The sequence below is a fragment of the Amblyraja radiata genome, chromosome 8, assembly GCF_010909765.2.
Source record: "Amblyraja radiata isolate CabotCenter1 chromosome 8, sAmbRad1.1.pri, whole genome shotgun sequence".
Classification (NCBI taxonomy): Eukaryota; Metazoa; Chordata; class Chondrichthyes; order Rajiformes; family Rajidae; genus Amblyraja; species Amblyraja radiata.
The window spans coordinates 58,683,546-58,701,504 of record NC_045963.1 but is presented as its reverse complement, the minus strand read 5'-3'; the positions used below and the strand labels follow the sequence as shown (position 1 = coordinate 58,701,504).

General features: G+C 43.2%; 1 protein-coding gene across 23 annotated transcripts in view; it reads right to left on the bottom strand.

Moving 5' to 3' along the window:
• Positions 1-17,959, bottom strand: part of adgrg6 (adhesion G protein-coupled receptor G6) — a 195,230-nt gene that overhangs the window by 91,960 nt on the left and 85,311 nt on the right. For 19 of the 23 annotated variants that reach the window (XM_033026008.1, XM_033026011.1, XM_033026010.1 and 16 more), the window contains 4 exons: positions 15,747-16,091; positions 13,757-14,380; positions 10,617-10,682; positions 2,081-2,155 (listed from right to left, as the gene is read on the bottom strand). In XM_033026008.1, the coding sequence (XP_032881899.1) occupies positions 2,081-2,155; positions 10,617-10,682; positions 13,757-14,380; positions 15,747-16,091 (1,110 nt within the window). The remainder of the gene's footprint in view (positions 1-2,080; positions 2,156-10,616; positions 10,683-13,756; positions 14,381-15,746; positions 16,092-17,959) is intronic. The other 4 variants (XM_033026023.1, XM_033026022.1, XM_033026014.1 and 1 more) reach the window with 3 other exon arrangements.

Below are 17,959 nucleotides of genomic sequence, written 5' to 3'. Positions count from 1 at the left end.
GCATGGATGAGTTAGACCATATTATTTATTTCCATGCTGTATGAGTAAGGCTTGGTAAGTTAATTCGTCTCTGTAAATTGCCCCCAGTATGTAGGTGAATGGTAGAATTAGGGAGAGTTCATGGGAGTGTGGAGAGAATAAAAAACGAGACTTATGTAGGATTAGTGTAAATGAGTGTTTGGTGTCGGGACAAAGGGCCTATTTCCTTGCTGTGTTTCTTGGACTCAATACAGAATTATTAAATTAGTTACCAAGTAAAAGAAACCAAAGCAATTAAATACTTTACTGACACAAATAGAAAGCTGAAGTTGGGATGGACAAAGTTGGGTTGGGAAGAGCCATTCAGGGAAAAGGCGAGGCAACAGAAGAATAATAATAAGGGTTTGCAGAAATATTAAACCATTACTTTAGTTCAGTATTTGCCATGGTGACCTGACATGGATGACATTGGATGCAAATGAAATATGTGCATTGAAAGTAGAAAAGTAAAGGGGCTGTCCCACTGCGGAGACCTAATCCTAGAAAACCTCGAGCTGGATCGACTGTCCACATTGAAACCGTGAGCTGGATTAATGCACAAGACTGGAGTGTAGTACAAGGAATATATGTATGTTCAAGCTGGGGTATTGGCAGTGCCAGATTGTCAGTGTTTAATATTAGGGCACAGTACAGTACTGGGAGTACAGGATAGTGAATATAAAATACATGGGTACACAATCCTGCAGGATTGTCACTGTATAACACTGGGGCATAATGCAGGGATGTCGGGATTTTGAGTGTGTAATGCCGGGGTATAGTATGGGGACTACAACACAGTGAATGTAAAATAATGGGGCAGAGTACAGGGGAACAGGTTTCCTACAGTGTTACACAGGGGTACAGTATTGGTACCATAGATTCATTTGGAACTCTAATGGTTAATATAGGGATATCTATTTAATTGGGTAGAATAGCAGTGGGATATGGGGATGTCCGATTAACATGTGGAAAAACACTGGTGGATAGTGGGGTATTCGGGTGGATGCGGGAGTTTTTGATTAGCTCTGAGGTAGAGTTCTTTTGATACAGGTCCAATAGTGTGATTTTTAACATTTGAAATATTTTGAGATATCTTAAGAGATATATTTAGATTTTTTACATATGCACCCTTTTTCCACATATTCTATGTTAATCAAACATCCCCATGTGCTACGGTAATTCTCTTATATCCTTCCAATATTTTATACTACATCTAATATATATATAGTACTATCTTATATTGACAATAATCTAATTTGTACTCTCCAAAATGCTCCATTTGATAAATTGAGCTATGTATGCATGATATAAAATCTACCTGTAAAATGTTTGCAGTATAGTACTTTATGCTTTATCTTATTTCATATATGGTATGCAAGATATCTTCCATTCACTATAACGAAGCAACTATGTATGAAGCAACTTCACTCAAAAGGCAAATATGATCAAAATACAGCCATATGTAGGATAATAACAATGTCCTAAGCACACCAGAATGCTCTAGGGTGTTGAAACATCAGAATTGAAACATTTGAAGGGCCAAATGTCACGTTCTCATCCACATATTTTTTTGTGATCTGATCTACATCTTAAATGTCACCATCTAAACTCCACGAGAAGTTTTGTAGCCGTTTTTACACAATGTTACATTCCAAGGTTCAGACCATGACGTGCTACTTGTATCATTTTGCAGTATAGAGTAACATGCTATGACTAAGTATTGCAAATTGTTTAATATTATAATGTGTTCATATTGTCTCATGTATTGTATTAAAAAATATTTAAGAATATATAATTGCACAACTATGGTTTTAATAAATTCCATCCACAATACCTAAGAAAAATAACTTACAAAGCAAACTTATTTTTAAACACATAATTCTTCAATGGGTATATATAAAGGCAAATGCCGTTTTGAACACATGACACTGATTACCTAGTCCACCCAATAGAATGACTGGTGGGGGTGTGTAATCATAACACTGAGTCTTCACATTAGCTGCCTCCACTATATTAAATTATAGCAAAATAACAACAGAATAAAAAGATGCATTGTTCTTACCATCAGTTGACGGATCGACACTGTTAGTGACGTGCAAGTTAGTGGTAAGAGTGTTGGAGTTAACTGGTGTGGTGGCTGGGAATAAGATAAGGAAGGGCAAGCAAGTAACAATACATTATTAGATGATGCACTCGTTAATCGTTACATACAGTTACCAAACACGGCTCGAGAAACACATGCTGTTGCAATGAATACATGCATGAGAATTTTCAATCTTAATATAGATCAAGGCTTTACTGGTGAGACAACCTTGCCCACTGGATAGACCTGTGACCCCCACCAGAGATGTAAGCACAAATCAGTGGGTTGCCCCACATTCTTTGGGCTGCACAACTCTTGATGGTCCCAGCAGAGCGAGATGTCCATTGGAGAATGTTGCCGACTGGCCCATTCCTGATTGCAAAGAGTACGTACTGAGGGACTTGCTGAGGCGTGGGGGAGCCAATGCCAAGTCTCTGTGGGAGAGGTCTACAGTCTAGGGTCCTCCTCCAGTGGGATATTGGGGGGCAGAGTCTGGTGGAGCCACCCCTCAAACAAGGGAAGAGATATCAAGCCAGTGGGCCGCAGGCGTGGCAAGGATGCCTGGTATAAGGATAGATTGTGAGCGCTACCGAATACACTAATTAATATACAAACACTGGGAATGTCAGATGAGTTTTTGCACTTTTTTTGTTTTGTATATCTTTTTGTATTATTCTGAATAAAGTTTGTTTATTGGGGAAAAAACATGATATAATCTGGCACTTAGTCAGAGAGTCAGGGTACTCTACTATTGAAGGCATCTTCTCTTAAAGGAGGAAACATGTCAAAGATCTTATCAAACTTTGTGCTGGAGATCAGTGAATGAGTTGTGTCACCACAACAGTGAATTACTGTGACTGGACAACAGGTATGTTTCAGGCTGGAGCAGTTGAGCTCCTGAGTTGAGAGTTCAATACTGCAAGTGGAACTTGCTACCCTGCAGAATAATGGAAGCAACAAGACTCACACCTGAAAGGGAAACACAAGGCACAAGGAAATACATCGATGGAATAGCATTTCAGCTCCGAGACCACCTCATCAAAACAAGAGGTCTTCTACCTGAAATGTTCTGTTTGTCTCTTACAGATGCTGCCACATGCAAACTGAAGGACAACATCTCATATTCTGCTTGGGTTGCTTTCAATCCAATGGCACGAGCGTTGAATTCTCCACTTTTATGTAACCCTAAAACCCTCACCCCCTTCTCCCCCCCCCCCCCCCCATGTGCCACACCTGGACTCGTACCTAGTTCGCCCTCCCCCTTTCCCTTCCACCTACATCCTGACCTCTAACTTCACAATTCACTACTCTTCAATCCTTTTGACTCACATCTTCTGTCTTTACATCTATGGTCTTTGACCATCCATCTGCATATCAATAGCCCCCCTCACCTGTATCCACCTGTTACGTGCAAGGCTTTGGCCTGCCCCTCCTTTCTTCCAGCTTCCCCCACCAAGCTATATGAGGATGCTTTGCACTTTTAATAGTTATTTATTGGGTTCTTTTAATAAAGTATCTATCTATCTATCTATCTATCTATCTATCTATCTATCTATCTATCTATCTATCTATCTATCTATCTATCTATCTATCTATCTATCTATCTATCTATCTATCTATCTATCTATCTATCTATCTATCTATCTATCTATCTATCTATCTATCTATCGAAAATAGGTGCAGGAGTAGGCCATTCGGCCCTTCGAGCCTGCACCGCCATTCAATATGATCATGGCTGACCATCCAACTCAGTATCCTGTACCTGCCTTCTCTCCATACCCCCTGATCCCTTTAGCCACAAGGGCCACATCTAACTCCCTCTTAAATATAGCCAACGAACTGGCCTCAACTACCTTCTGTGGCAGAGAATTCCAGAGATTCACCACTCTCTGTGTGAAAAATGTTTTCCTCATCTCGGTCCTAAAAGATTTCCCCCTTATCCTTAAACTGTGACCCCTTGTTCTGGACTTCCCCAACATCGGAAACAATCTTCCTGCATCTAGCCTGTCCAACCCCTTAAGAATTTTGTAAGTTTCTATAAGATCCCCCCTCAATCTTCTAAATTCTAGCGAGTACAAACCGAGTCTATCCAGTCTTTCTTCATATGAAAGTCCTGACATCCCAGGAATCAGTCTGGTGAACCTATCTGTCTATCTGTCTATCTGTCTATCTATCTGTCTATCTATCTGTCTATCTATCTATCTATCTCCCTCCAGCCCCTCAAGAAGGGTCCCGACCCGAAACATCGCCTACCCATGTTCTCCAGAGAAGCGACCTGACCCACTGAGTTTCACCAGCAATTTGTGCCTTTTATCGTAAACCAGCATCTGCAGTTCCTTGTTTCTCAATGCAACTTGAACTTCAACTTGAATATTTCCAACATTTTAAGTTTTTATTTCAAATTTTCAGCATCGGTAGTCTCTTTTGATTTTCAATTTGAGAAGTTTAGATGACTTTGGTTCGAGCAGATTCAAGAACAGCGTTTAGTTGTTGGGTCCAAATGGCATGTTTCAGTGCTTTTATGCACAACATAACCCACACCCAGTTCTGTTAGTCGGAATAGGAGTAGGATTCAAATGGCATGGATCTCTGATTCAGAACATGAGAATAGGAAATGGAAAAGCTTCACTCATTGGGAATTATTTGCATTGGTTTAGGCAAACACCTTGGGGCATTAGTGAGCTCCATTATTCTGCTTTCCCTCCAGAGAGAAGCAAAAAGAATCAGACTCACAGTATCCAGACCTAAAAAAACAAATAGCAAGAGGAACTTAATGATGCAGACCAAGAAAAGGTGAGAGAGAGGAAGGAGTCAAGGTCAGGGAGAGGTGTGAAAATAAGAATGAGCTGCTGCTCAGTGGAGAGGCAATCTTCAAGAGTGAGGGGTAAACAGGTCTTGGGTTCAGTAGGGCATAGGGTTCCACCTTTCATGTTTGCTCTCCGCACAGAAAGAGGCCATTCAGCCCATCAACTCAATGCCAGCTCACAACCCAATGCCATTCCCCATACTAATGTTCCTTGTTACCCATTCTAGCACTCACCATGCATATCAGAGGCAATTTACAGGGACCAAACCCTTGCGCCATCGGGATCTGGGAGGAAACCGGAGCACCCAAGGCAAAACCTCACAGTCGTAAGGTTAACATACAATCTCCATAGACTGGAGGTAAGAATCAAACTTGCTTCCTGGGGCTGATAAGGCAGCAGCATTAACTCCAGCGTCCCTGCTCTCAAGATTATAGAAAATGGAACAGGGAATAATCAGATCTGGTCGCAGGGATAGTAAAAGTGAATAACCTTATGAAGGAAACAAAGGCAGTATCTCAGAAGTGTTGTACAGGCCTGACTGGAGATTATTAATGATATACTGGGAGGATTTGAGGACCCCGAGGCTTAATGCTTGATACATGAGCTGCCTCAAAAAGGAACTAGAGAGGAGTCTGCCAGGACTGGAAACAGCAACAAGAAAGGATTTGGCAGACTTCCAGTGTTTGTTTAATAGCAAGCGACCAAACAGTAGCTAATGATTAAAGAGGAACGTCAAGATGAAGAGGGGCGATGTTGCACAACTCCGGGAGAAGACAGAGGTTTATGAAGCACCACTCCTTTCCTGATCACATTGTATTTCTGAAGCCTTCACCCACCCCACCCCAACACCTAGGGCTTCTTAAACTAGCTTCCTCTTAGAAGACAGAATTTCAACTACCCTATCGATCACCCGTTCTCACATGTTCTGCATTACCCCACTTTCACATCCACTCCCTACACACTCGGGGCAATTTACAGAAGACAATTAGCCCACTACTTCCCCCCTCCCCCATTCCTCACCACCAAACCTGTTCCAGTGTTAAACAGCACTCCTCTGAGGATCCTCTTCACAGAGGCAAGACTGTATTCCTTGGAGTTTAGAAGAAGGGGTGACCTTGTTCAAACATGTCAGATCCTAAAAGGGCTTGGACGTGTGGATGTTGAGATATTTTCACCAATGGAAGAGTCACGAACAAGGGGACAAACCTACAAAATAAGGGGCTGGATATTTAATACTGAAAGGTGTATAGTTAATTTTCTCAGAGAGTAGTGAATCTCTTGGCATTCTCTGCCCAGGAGGGTGATGGAGACCGGATCATTAGATATACTGAAGGCGAAGATAGGTAAATATTTGAAAAATGGAGGAACTGAGAGTGATGAGGAACAGGCACAGCAGAGGAGTCGAGGCCAGCATAGGTCAGCCATGAATGGTGGGGTGGGCTTGAGGGGCCGAGTGGCCTACTCCTGCTGCTATTTCCTGCTGTCCTTTTTCTTGTGTGGCTCCTCGCCCCAGCAGAGCTTTAGTTGTCGGGGGGAAGAAAGGGTGCGGAGATATCTGCCTGGCGATGCGTGCCTGATGAACTCCTGTGCCTCAACAAAATCAAACAAGGAAAGCAGGTGAGGCACTGCAATATAAAGACCTTGGGATTTTAATTAACAAGCTGTCTCATCCTGGCCAATTACCCGGGAAGGGTGCCAACGATGACTGAAGGTAGGTAATGTTTGTGGCAGCGTGGCTAGGGGAAGGGATAACAATTAACCCCTTGAGTTTAGAACTTCCTGTGCTTGCCGTTCTCTCCCTGTCCGGGTTGAAGGCCGATTCACCGACTGCTTTCAGTGACCATACACCAACCACTGCCGAACCCAAAACTGAGAGCTTATTGGGTTTGGTGGAAGATACCAATTCTTCCACTAGCAGCTTCCTGAGAATCATGCTGTGATTCAGAACTTCCATCTCTTCACACAAAGGGTGGTGGGTATATGGAACAAGCTGCCAGAGGAGGTAGTTGAGTCTGGGACTATCCCAACAGTTAGACAGGTACATGGATAGGACAGGTTTAGAGGGATATGGACCAAACGCAGGCAGGTGGGACCAGTGTAGTTGGGGCATGTTGGCCCGGTAAGGGCAAGTTGGGCTGAAGGGCCTGTTTCCACGCTGTATCACTCTATGACTCTATTTAGTTAGTTCAGAGGAAGGGCAATGAGGCTTAAACCAGGAAATGAGGACCAATCTAAGAGATGAGGCACAAATCCACAAATTTATGACCAAGCACAGGTTAGGAGGCCAAGTATAGAATATAGAACAGTGCAGTACAGGAATGCTTCGGCTTCACAATGTTTGTGCCAAATATGATGCTGTTAAACTGATCTCATCTGCCTGTACAAGATCCATATCCCTCGATTCCCTGCACTTCCATACACCTGTCCAAATGCCTCTTAAATGTCACTATTATATCTGCCTACACCACCACCAACCCTGACAATGTGTTCCAGGCTCCCACCACTCTCTATGTAAATAACTCACCAGTGGAGTCATGTGGGGCCTATTTAAGGTCAGGAAAGTCAATTCCCCTGACAGGAATTAATGAACCAGTTGGATTTTAACTAAAGATAGACACAAAGTTGGAGTAACTTAGCAGGACAGGCAACATCTCTGGAGAGAAGGAATGGGTGAAGTTTCGGGTCGAGACCCTTCTTCAGGGTGAAAGTAATGGGAAAGGGAAACTGGAGATATAGGCGATGGTACAGAGATATAAAGAACAAATGAATTAAAGATATGTAAAAAAGTAACTGATAAAGGAAACAGGCTATTGAAAGCTGTTTGCTAGGTGAGAACAAAATGCTGGTGCGACTTGGGTGGGGGAGGGATGGAGAGAGAGAGGGAATGCAAGGGTTACTTGGGGGCAGAGAAACCAATATTCATACCCCTGGGTTGTAAGCTGCCCGAGCGAAATATGAATAACTAGCTACCTTTAAAGAATTTAAATGAACGAACAGGTACTTTGGAACCGTCTTCACTTGAACAGGTACTTTGGATCCGTCTTAACTAAGGAGGACACAAACAATCTTCCTGATGTACTAGTGGCCAGAGGATCTGGGGTGACGGAGGAACTGAAGGAAATCCACATTAGGCAGGAAATGGTGTTGGGTAGACTGATGGGATTGAAGGCTGATAAATCCCCAGGGCCTGGTGATCTGCATCCCAGGGTACATAAGGAAGTGGCTCTTGAAATTATGGATGCACTGGTGATCATTTTCCAATGTTCTATAGATTCAGGATCGATTGCTGTGGATTGGAGAGTAGCTAATGTTATCCCACTTTTTAAGAAAGGCGAAAGAGAGAAAACAGGGAATTATAACCCAGTTAGCCTGACATCGGTGGTGGCGAAGTTGCTGGAGTCAATCATAAAAGATGAAATAGCGGCACATTTGGATAGCAGTAACAGGATCGGTCCGAGTCAGCATTGATTTACGAAGAGGAAATCATGCTTGACTAACCTTCTGGAATTTTCTGAGGATGTAACTAGGAAAATGGACAAGGGAGAGCCAGTACCTGGACTTTCAGAAAGCATTTGATAAGGTCCCACGTAGGAGATTAATGAGCAAAATTAGGGCACATGGTATTGGGGGTATAGTGCTGACATGGCTGGAAAATTGGTTGACAGACAGGAAACAAAGAGTAGGGTCCCTTTCAGAATGGCAGGCAGTGACCAGTGGGGTACTGCAAGGCTCGGTGCTGGGACCGCAGCTATTTGCAATATACTTCAATTATTTAGATGAAGCGATTCAAAGTAACATCAGCAAATTTGGGTGGCAGTGTGAATTGTGAGGAGGATGCTATGAGAATGCAGTGACTTGGACAGGTTGGGTGAGTGGGCAGATGCATGGCAGATGCAGTTTAATGTGGATAAATGTGAGGTTATCCACTTTGGTAGCAAAAACAGGAAGGCAGATTATTATGTAAATGCTGTCAAGTTGGGAAAAGGGGAAGTACAACGGGATCTTGGGGTCCTTGTTCATCAATCAATGAAAGTAAGCATGCAGGTACAGCAGGCAGTGAAGAAAGCAAATGGCATGTTGGCCTTCATAACACGAGGAGTTGAGTATAGGAGCAAAGAGGTTCTTTTGCAGTTGTACAGGACCCTAGTGAGATCACACCTGGAGTATTGTGTGCAGTTTTGGTCCCCTAATTTGAGGAAGGACATTCTTACTATTGAGGGAGTGCAGCGTAGGTTCACAAGGTTAATTCCCAGGATGGCGGGACTGTCATATGCTGAGAGAATGGAGCGGCTGGGCTTGTATACCCTGGAATTTAGAGGGATAAGAGGCGATCTAATTGAAACGTATAAGATTATTAAGGGTTTGGACACGCTAGAGGCAGGAACATGTTACCGATGTTGGGGGAGTCCAGAACCAGGGGCCACAGTTTAAGAATAAGGGGTAAGGCATTTAGAACGGAGATGAGGAAATACTTTTTCACACAGAGAGTTGTGAGTCTGTGCCATTCTCTGCCTCAGTGGGCGGTGGAGGCAGGTTCACTGGATACTTTCGAGAGAGCTTGATAGGGCTCTTAAAGATAGCGGAGTCAGGGGATATGGGGAGAAGGCAGGAACGGGGTACTGATTGTGGATGATCAGCCATGATCACATTGAATGGCGGTGCTCACACGAAGGTCCGAATGGCCTACTCATGCACCTATTGTCTACTGTCTATAATTTGGCCTGATTCAACCAAACTAACCAAATTTAAATTCACCCATGGTGGATTTTCACTCACCTCTCCCAATAATTAACCCAGCCTCTGGATTATTTTCCCAGTCATAAAAACACTGCAATCCCTTGTCATTGAGTAAGAGAAGTGTGCACTTTCAGGGCTATGATAAAACAGCTGTGGAAATCATTCAGAAAACCGGCAGATGCAAGATGGGCCAACTGGCCTCTTTGTTATACATGATGATACTTTAATCCAGCTTTTGTTACGGATTCTCTTCCTATGTCTTATTTCCGATGTGGAATACTCTCTTTGAAGAAACCAAGGTCCAATTAAAAAAAAGATATGTGTACTTTTTTATTTCCTTTCCCTTGGGCGAGAGGCTAGTTAGTATGTCTGGAAGTTCCAACATCCTGTCGATATAAGACAAACTCGGTAACTAACATTAGGCATGAATGAAACATGGAAAATAATGTCAACATTATGCACACTGAAGTAACTGAGTCAACCTTTGCGAGACAAGTTTTGGCATTATTTGAGAAGATCGTAAATCATTGATTATGAACCAAGGCACATTCGACATTATGCAGATAAATCTGTCTGACTGAATCTCGCTCTTGCTCCTCTCCGAACCACTCAGGGAATTGGCTATGCAAAATATCACACTTCGAGAGCCAGGAAACTGGCTGAATCATAGAAACGATCTTTAAAATAGCACAGACGGGTTGTTCCCTTTCTTAATGACACTGCAATCTGAAAAAGGCAACAAATTAGAAGCTTCTTGACTCATTTTCCTCACCTCCATCCAAAACGGGTTGCTTGAAACCATCCAGAAGTGAACAATATTTCTTAAGGCAATTTAAGTTAGAAACTTGGTCAGCGAAGGTTAGTTACTCCGATAAAATAATAGGGACCGGTCACAGATTGATCCTGTTAAAAGTTAATTATTACTTTAAAACTGACCATTCTGGTCACATTTGCGCTATCCTTGGCCCTACCTTGACATCCTGATCCCAACGACGAACAGGTAGGTCGGACAGTCGGATTGGTGGGAATTGCAGAGGCTGGAAGTAAATAACAAAAACACATTAGTTAAATAGGCAGCAATGTAGGGCTATCAGGCCGTTCATAGTCTGTGCAGGCACATCTGTGCATGTCTGTGTGTGTGTGTGTGTGGGAGCGGGGGCAGGAGGGCATGCATGTGTGCAATGCATAACATATGTGTCAATTTGTGTGCCCACATGTGCACGAGTTCTTATGTATGTACTCATGTACATTGGTTTGAATCCTTGCAAATTCAAGCAAATTTATGAACGTGCTTGTCTATTAGAAATCTGTTTATATGTATGTGCATACATGCCAATGCACATGTGCGCACATTTATGCACATAACTGTAGACATATATATGTGTGCATGTGTACGTGGGTGCTTTTGTATATCCTGGCAGGTTAGGCTTGTATACGAGGAAAAAAGTTCATTGGTATGATGGGCCGAAGGACCTATTTCAGTGTTGTACATCTCTATGTCTTTCTAACATATCATGTCATGATAGGTCTGGAGTCAGTTATGGGTCAGACCAGGGAGGGTCTATCATCAAGGAACCCCACCATGCATGTCATGCTCTCCTCTTGCTATGAGGAGTTACAGAAGCGTGAAGTCCCATATCACCAGGATTAAGGATAGCTACTTTCCTACAAACATCAGGTTCTTGAACCAATCTCCATAACCCTAATCTTACCTCAGCAATGGAACACTGGCCCACCTCTTGCACTACCATGGACTTCTTTTCTAATTATTTTTGCTCTGGCTCGGGTGTCTTGTTTCTCTTAACTTTTTTTTCCCTTTTCACGATCTTGTACAATTTATGTAATTCGCACACAATTTATGTTTTTGTGTGTTTGAATCGATGTACCAGCCATGCTGTTTGAATCAATGTTTTTCATAGTGGCTGTACCTCACTGTACTTGTGCATATGACAATAAACACTTGCCTTGACTTGAAAGATAATGAAGTGACTAATGCAGAAAGTATTGAAGCCAGGGCAGAGGAAATGTGGGCTGAGTCAGATGCTGAATAGCATTACTTTGCAGAGCCACATCACATTCTCTTCGTGCCACTGGACATCCACCCAAATCCGGATTTTTCCAGACATCGGTTTTGTTTATTTTCTGACTGATATCTATCTTGCTTATCCACGACACTTGGTAATGTTTTACATTTCCTTTTCAGTTTTGTTCCATTCTCGTCACCCTCTTGAGCAGCTGGTGTTACACTCGACCTATTGATCCTTACTGATGTTGTAGCAAGGCAGCAGGCAGTAGCGACAATGACATGCAGTAGATTTTGCATAGAAATTGAGTCACGGTGTAGGGAAGGCCACAATTGCAGTGAATTGTGGACGTAGCCCAGACTATCACACAAACCAACCTCCCTTCCATTGACCCCGTTTATACCTCACGCTGCCTTGGCAAGGACAGCAGCATAATCAAGAAAGAGTCGCACCCTGGACACTCTCTCTTCTCCCCTCTCCCATCGGGCAAGTGTATAGAAGTGTGAAAACGCACACCTCCAGTGTGTCCCAAATTCCAACTATTCTAAAGGTGAAAACATTATTCCTCAGATCCCCTTGAAGTACTCACCTTCAACATGCCCTCGGATTTCTTATGCCTGCATTAGGGGGAAAGGATTTCCTGCTATTACCCAATTAATGTCCCTCATAATGTTATGCTCCTCTCTGCCCCTTCCACACCAGAAACAAACTCAGCCTACCCATTACTTCTTGCAATAAATACCCAAAGATTTTTGAGCTCAGGTAAGAAGACAAAGCAGATAAACAAAGCCTTAAACTTGCAGTTATTCCTAATCATTCTATTTTTAGATAACGTTTCTGTATCTCTGTGAACAAATGGGAACCAGCATATCGAACAAGAACACACGAAAATTGGAACAGGAGTAGACCATTCAAAACCTCAAGCCTGCCCTTCCATTCAATATGATAGAAGTTGGGATGTAATGTTAAAATTGTACAAGGCATTGGTGAGGCCAATTCTGGAGTATGGTGTACAATTTTGGTCGCCTAATTATAGGAAGGATGTCAACAAAATAGAGAGAGTACAGAGGAGATTTACTAGAATGTTGCCTGGGTTTCAGCAACTAAGTTACAGAGAAAGGTTGAACAAGTTAGGGCTTTATTCTTTGGAGTGCAGAAGGTTAAGGGGGGACTTGATAGAGGTTTTTAAAATGATGAGAGGGATAGACAGAGTTGACGTGGAAAAGCTTTTCCCACTGAGAGTAGGGAAGATTCAAACAAGGGGACATGACTTGAGAATTAAGGGACTGAAGTTTAGGGGTAACATGAGGGGGAACTTCTTTACTCAGAGAGTGGTAGCTGTGTGGAATGAGCTTCCAGTGAAGGTGGTGGAGGCAGGTTCGTTTTTATCATTTAAAAATAAATTGGATAGTTATATGGATGGGAAAGGAATGGAGGGTTATGGTCTGAGCGCAGGTATATGGGACTAGAGGAGATTATGTGTTCGGCACGGACTAGAAGGGTCGAGATGGCCTGTTTCCGTGCTGTCATTGTTATATGGTTATATGGTTATATGATCATGGCTGATCTAAGCAGGCTTCAACTCCTCTTCTATGTCAATTGTCCAAAACCCTCAATTTCTCAAATTTTAAACATTCATCTCTGCCTTAAATATATTTAATTGTTTGGCCTTCATCTTCCTCAGGGGCATAGAATTCCAAAGATTCACCAGCCTCTGAGAGAGGAAATTTCCAAGCATCTCAGTTTTAAATACCCAGACCTTTATTTTGCCTGTATGTAACCGAATAGTAGAAATATCGCACCATCTAACCTGTCAGGTTCTCTTAGGATCTGATATTTTTCAATGCCAGTGCTCAATCTTCTAAATTCCGAGGAAAACAAACTAAAGGTCTAGCCTTGCTTGATAGAACAACCCTCTATTCCCAGGATTTCTTTGTCACCTTGCTACCCTGCAGCAAGGGCCTCTCCTGTACACATATAGGAAATTAATGCCTACCATGTACAAGACATCTGAAATAACTAACGACATAAGGAGAAGAAGCAGGCACAGGAGCAAGCAACCTTATCCAACAGAGCATCACACTCACCACAGCTCAGATCACTGTCCGCTTCCAACGTGGAGACAGGGATGTCCCAGAACGAGTTTTCCCAATCCACCACGTTGCCCACTTCATCGCAGGATAGGTTGACGAGCATCTGCCCAGTCATGTTGAAGTCCCAGAGACGGAAGTTGTAGAGCTCGCCGGTGAAGGTTTTGCTGGATTCCTTTTGTTCTGGTGCAAGTGTGAGGGAACCCTGGGCTGCAACGCTTTTCCCTCTGGAGGCTGAGCAGGGATTGACCTGATATTTGTTTTGAGTCTGAGTGATGATATCGCCTGAGGCACTATCCCATGTGACACACAACTGCTGCCAAATGGCGGTGAATGCCTCGCCAGAGAAATGATCCTCCCAGAGTTGGCTCACGTCACACTCCACGTTGGAGATTGCCAGGAGGATATCACTTCCCTGGCTCCTGAGGGCAATGAGCGGCAAGTTGTTGCTATCCACGTATGACAAGAGGATCCAGTTCTTCTTCACAGTAGATGACTTGGCCTCCAGGCATACAGTGAATTGTTCCAGGTCTGGGATGGGGACCGAGGGGGAGACTGAAACAACCTGTCGTTGAGATGGATTGTCCAACACCACCTTTTGATTCCGCAGCGAGACTGCCACTTCACATTCATCCAAGAGGAGAAGAGAAAATAAGATGTGTTAGTTTCACAGAGGTGTAGGAGATAAGGAAGGGGAGCAGCTATCATTGCGAGTAGGAGGCCATTTGGCCGAAGATGCCTGTACTATCTCTGAAATGACAGTGACAATTATTACTGCCCCAATACACTCTCCCCTCGTTGTCCTGCTGTTTCCTTATGGACAAAATCCAATTCCTGGGTCGGAATTTAGCATTCCATCTACCACGGCTTACGATAGGGTCCCGCTCCTGAGAACTGTTTGTAAGTCAGACATGAATGGTAACAGTGTGGGGGAGAGGGTCACGGAGACATCAGCGACGTGAGAGTGAGGAGGAGTGGGAAGGGTGGCCGCCAGCCGGTCTCACGGACTCAGCGAGAGAATGAGTCTACTCAACGCCCCCATCTCAGCTCGGCTCCCAATTGTTGGGGCTCGGGTGTGGTGGGAATGGTTGGGACGAGAAAGCAAATAAAAATGCCCCCATTCCCACCCGCCATTTCTACTGTACCTTTAGAAGACGGACATTTGGGAGTGAATTACAGGTGAGAATCTAATTGCAGAGTTTGAATGGCATGCGATAAATTACAGAGTAATATACATTTGTGAGTGAGTGTTCGGGTGGAATCAAAACAAAGGTTTTTGAGGTTCTTTATATATTTAATGATGGATACCTGGGAGAAAATGAAGGCTGAAATATGATTAAAGAGTTCAAGCAATTTATATATATAACATAATGGATGTAACAGAGAGAATTTCATCCTAGAATATAATTGTAGCATTCAGGCGGTTTATATATATATATATAGAAAACCTGGGAGGGGATTACAAGTTACACTAAAACCGATTATCTGTTCATTATTGTATCGATGATTGTCAGATGGTAGTCTTGGAAAATAGGCAGACAGTTGTCTCTCCAAAACTACAGTCACACTTCACAAATACTTCTATCGGTTATGAAGTTCTTTAGGAAATCCCAAGCTTACAGTACAGCATCCAAATTTTCTTTCTTTGAAAGACACACACTCCTGGAGAACTCAACAGGGGTCAGGCAGCATCTCTGGAGAACATGTATTGGTGACGTTTCAGATCAGGCAGCATCTCTGGAGAACATGGATTGGTGAGGTTTCGGGTCGAGATCCTTTTTCCAGTCCAAAGAAGGGTTCCGCCCAAAATGTCGCCTATTCATGTTCTCCATGCTGCCTGATCCTCTGAGTTACTCCAGCACTTTGTGTCTTTTTTATAAACCAGCGTCTAGAGTTCCTTGTGTCTGCATTTTTTCTTTGAAGTTATGATGGAAATATTTTAGAAAGCAACAGTATCGTTCAGCAAGCCGTGCACATTATCACATACCTTGTCTGTAGGAAGCTCTGAATCCTTTTTTTTGGATGCTAAAGTCAGTCTTGAATGTGACAACCATTTCATTCGTGGTAGAGTTCAATGTGTGACCCTTAGCTGTGACACCGCAAAATTGAATGTTTTCAGCCCCATTTTGTATTGACACAAAGTCATATTGGCATCCTTGGGCTTCCTCTAACTCGAAGTCGTGAAAAGTCAGCTGTATGATAAATCCAGGAGGGGCCAGGATGGTCCACTTACAGTTTAAATTAGGGCTATAGTCCACGGGGTAACATGGGGATGTGAACTGGCCCGAGAAACCAGTTAGAGTTTCTGTGCAACTTGAGCAGCACAACACTGCTGAATTTCAAAAAGAAAAGAAAATGGAACATTGCATTTATACTTGTTAACTTGATCTTAGAAAACTCTTTGTGACATACATTGGACAGAGTCCCAGCAAGATGAGAAGGCGGAAGAGTTGCCAAGCTTCAGCCCAGGCATGCAGTCAGTCTTGTCTCGGGTGGAAATTGTTTTGAAGTCAAGTCACATACAGCGCAGTATTGGAACATAAGCAGCTACAATCTGGACCACAGGGCTGCACCCAAGATATCCCAGTGCCCAAAATGTTCATAATTTCCTTGGGCGGCATTGTGGCGCAGCGGTAGATTTGCTGCCTTACAGCGCCAGAGAGCCTGACTACGGGTCCTATCTGTACGGAGTTTGTATGATCTCCCTGAGACCTGTGTAGGTTTTCTCTGAATGCTCCTGTTTCCTCCCACACTCCAAAGACGTACAGGTATGTAGGTTAATTGGCTTGGTATAATTGTAAATTGTCCCTATTGTGTTAGGATAGTGTTAGTGTGCGAGTATCACTAGTCTGCACAGACTTGGTGGGCCAAAGGGCCTGTTTCCATGTTGTATCTCTAAACTAAACTAAACTAAACTGGCGTTGACTGATGCTGCACATTACAAGCCTTTAATTCCAGCAAGGACTGAATGAGGCAATCATCACTCCCTAGACAGGGGAATGACCATCAGGTTTGGGCAGGATGAAGCCTTTCAGTCATTAGATATGCCCAAGTTGTATTTTCCCAATCTAGCTTCCATTAAACTTGTTAACCATATCTAATATCTATCGCTCTCAGTTTTGACATTATTTGCCCTTTCCCCAACCTAGTCCCAACAGATTAGTGGCAGTGAGATTTACAGATTTCACTACTCTTTGGGACGGAAGGAGATACCAACAGGAGTTGGGCATGAAACTCTTCAAGCCTGCGCTACCATTCAACATGATCATGACTGAATTCTGCTGGCCTTTAGGCCATTTATCTGCACTCACCACAGACCCCCGACTGAATCTTCAATCTTCAATCTCCAAATCCAGTGGTCTTTCTGAAAGATGGCACATTTTACCAAAGGGATGTCAATTGTAGAAATCTTCTAGGTATTGCCCAGGCAGGAATGTGTTGGGACAGGATGTGCTTGGATGGGGCTTTTTACATTACTTTGGGGTATCTACTCTACAGTGAGTACCAAGGTTAAGGGGCATATGCTTCCCATTCAGTAACATCTTCCAGCATTTGAAGCTGGCTTGTGGTCAATAGAGCCATTCATTGATTCCCCAACTACTGGCCTTGAACGTCAGGTCCACATGGCTACTATTAAGCATAAGAGTTTGTACTCCCTGCTAGATAAGGTAACAATTGAGTTTATGTCCAGTTGCTGTAGCAGGAGAACGTTCCAATGCTGCGACCAGGTTAGATGGGATACGGTGAGGAAGCAGTAGTAAGACAATGGAAGAAGCATCACAGAGAGAAAGCCAGAACTGCACAAGTCAATCCGACAATACAGGTTTTTGCAGGAACTTGGTTGGTAACTTTTGCATATTTGCATAATTTTTGCTTAGTTGGAGGTGATAAAAGCAAACCAATTGACATAGTAATTCACTGCTGATTAATATTTATTTGACTACTGTAAAGTCTAGTTCTGGTCTCAAGCCCATCCCTTTACTCTTCAGTCTGTCTCCCATGTCCTCATTAGAACTTGTCTATTTAAAACAATCTAATCTGGGCAGCATCTGGTCAAGATAGACACTAAGTGCTGGAATAACTCAGCGGATTAGGCAGCATCTCTGGAGAAATAGGATGGATGACGTTTTGGGTCGGGATCTTCTTCAGTCTGAAGAAGGGTCCCGACCCAAAACATCACCCATCCTTTTTATCCAGTGA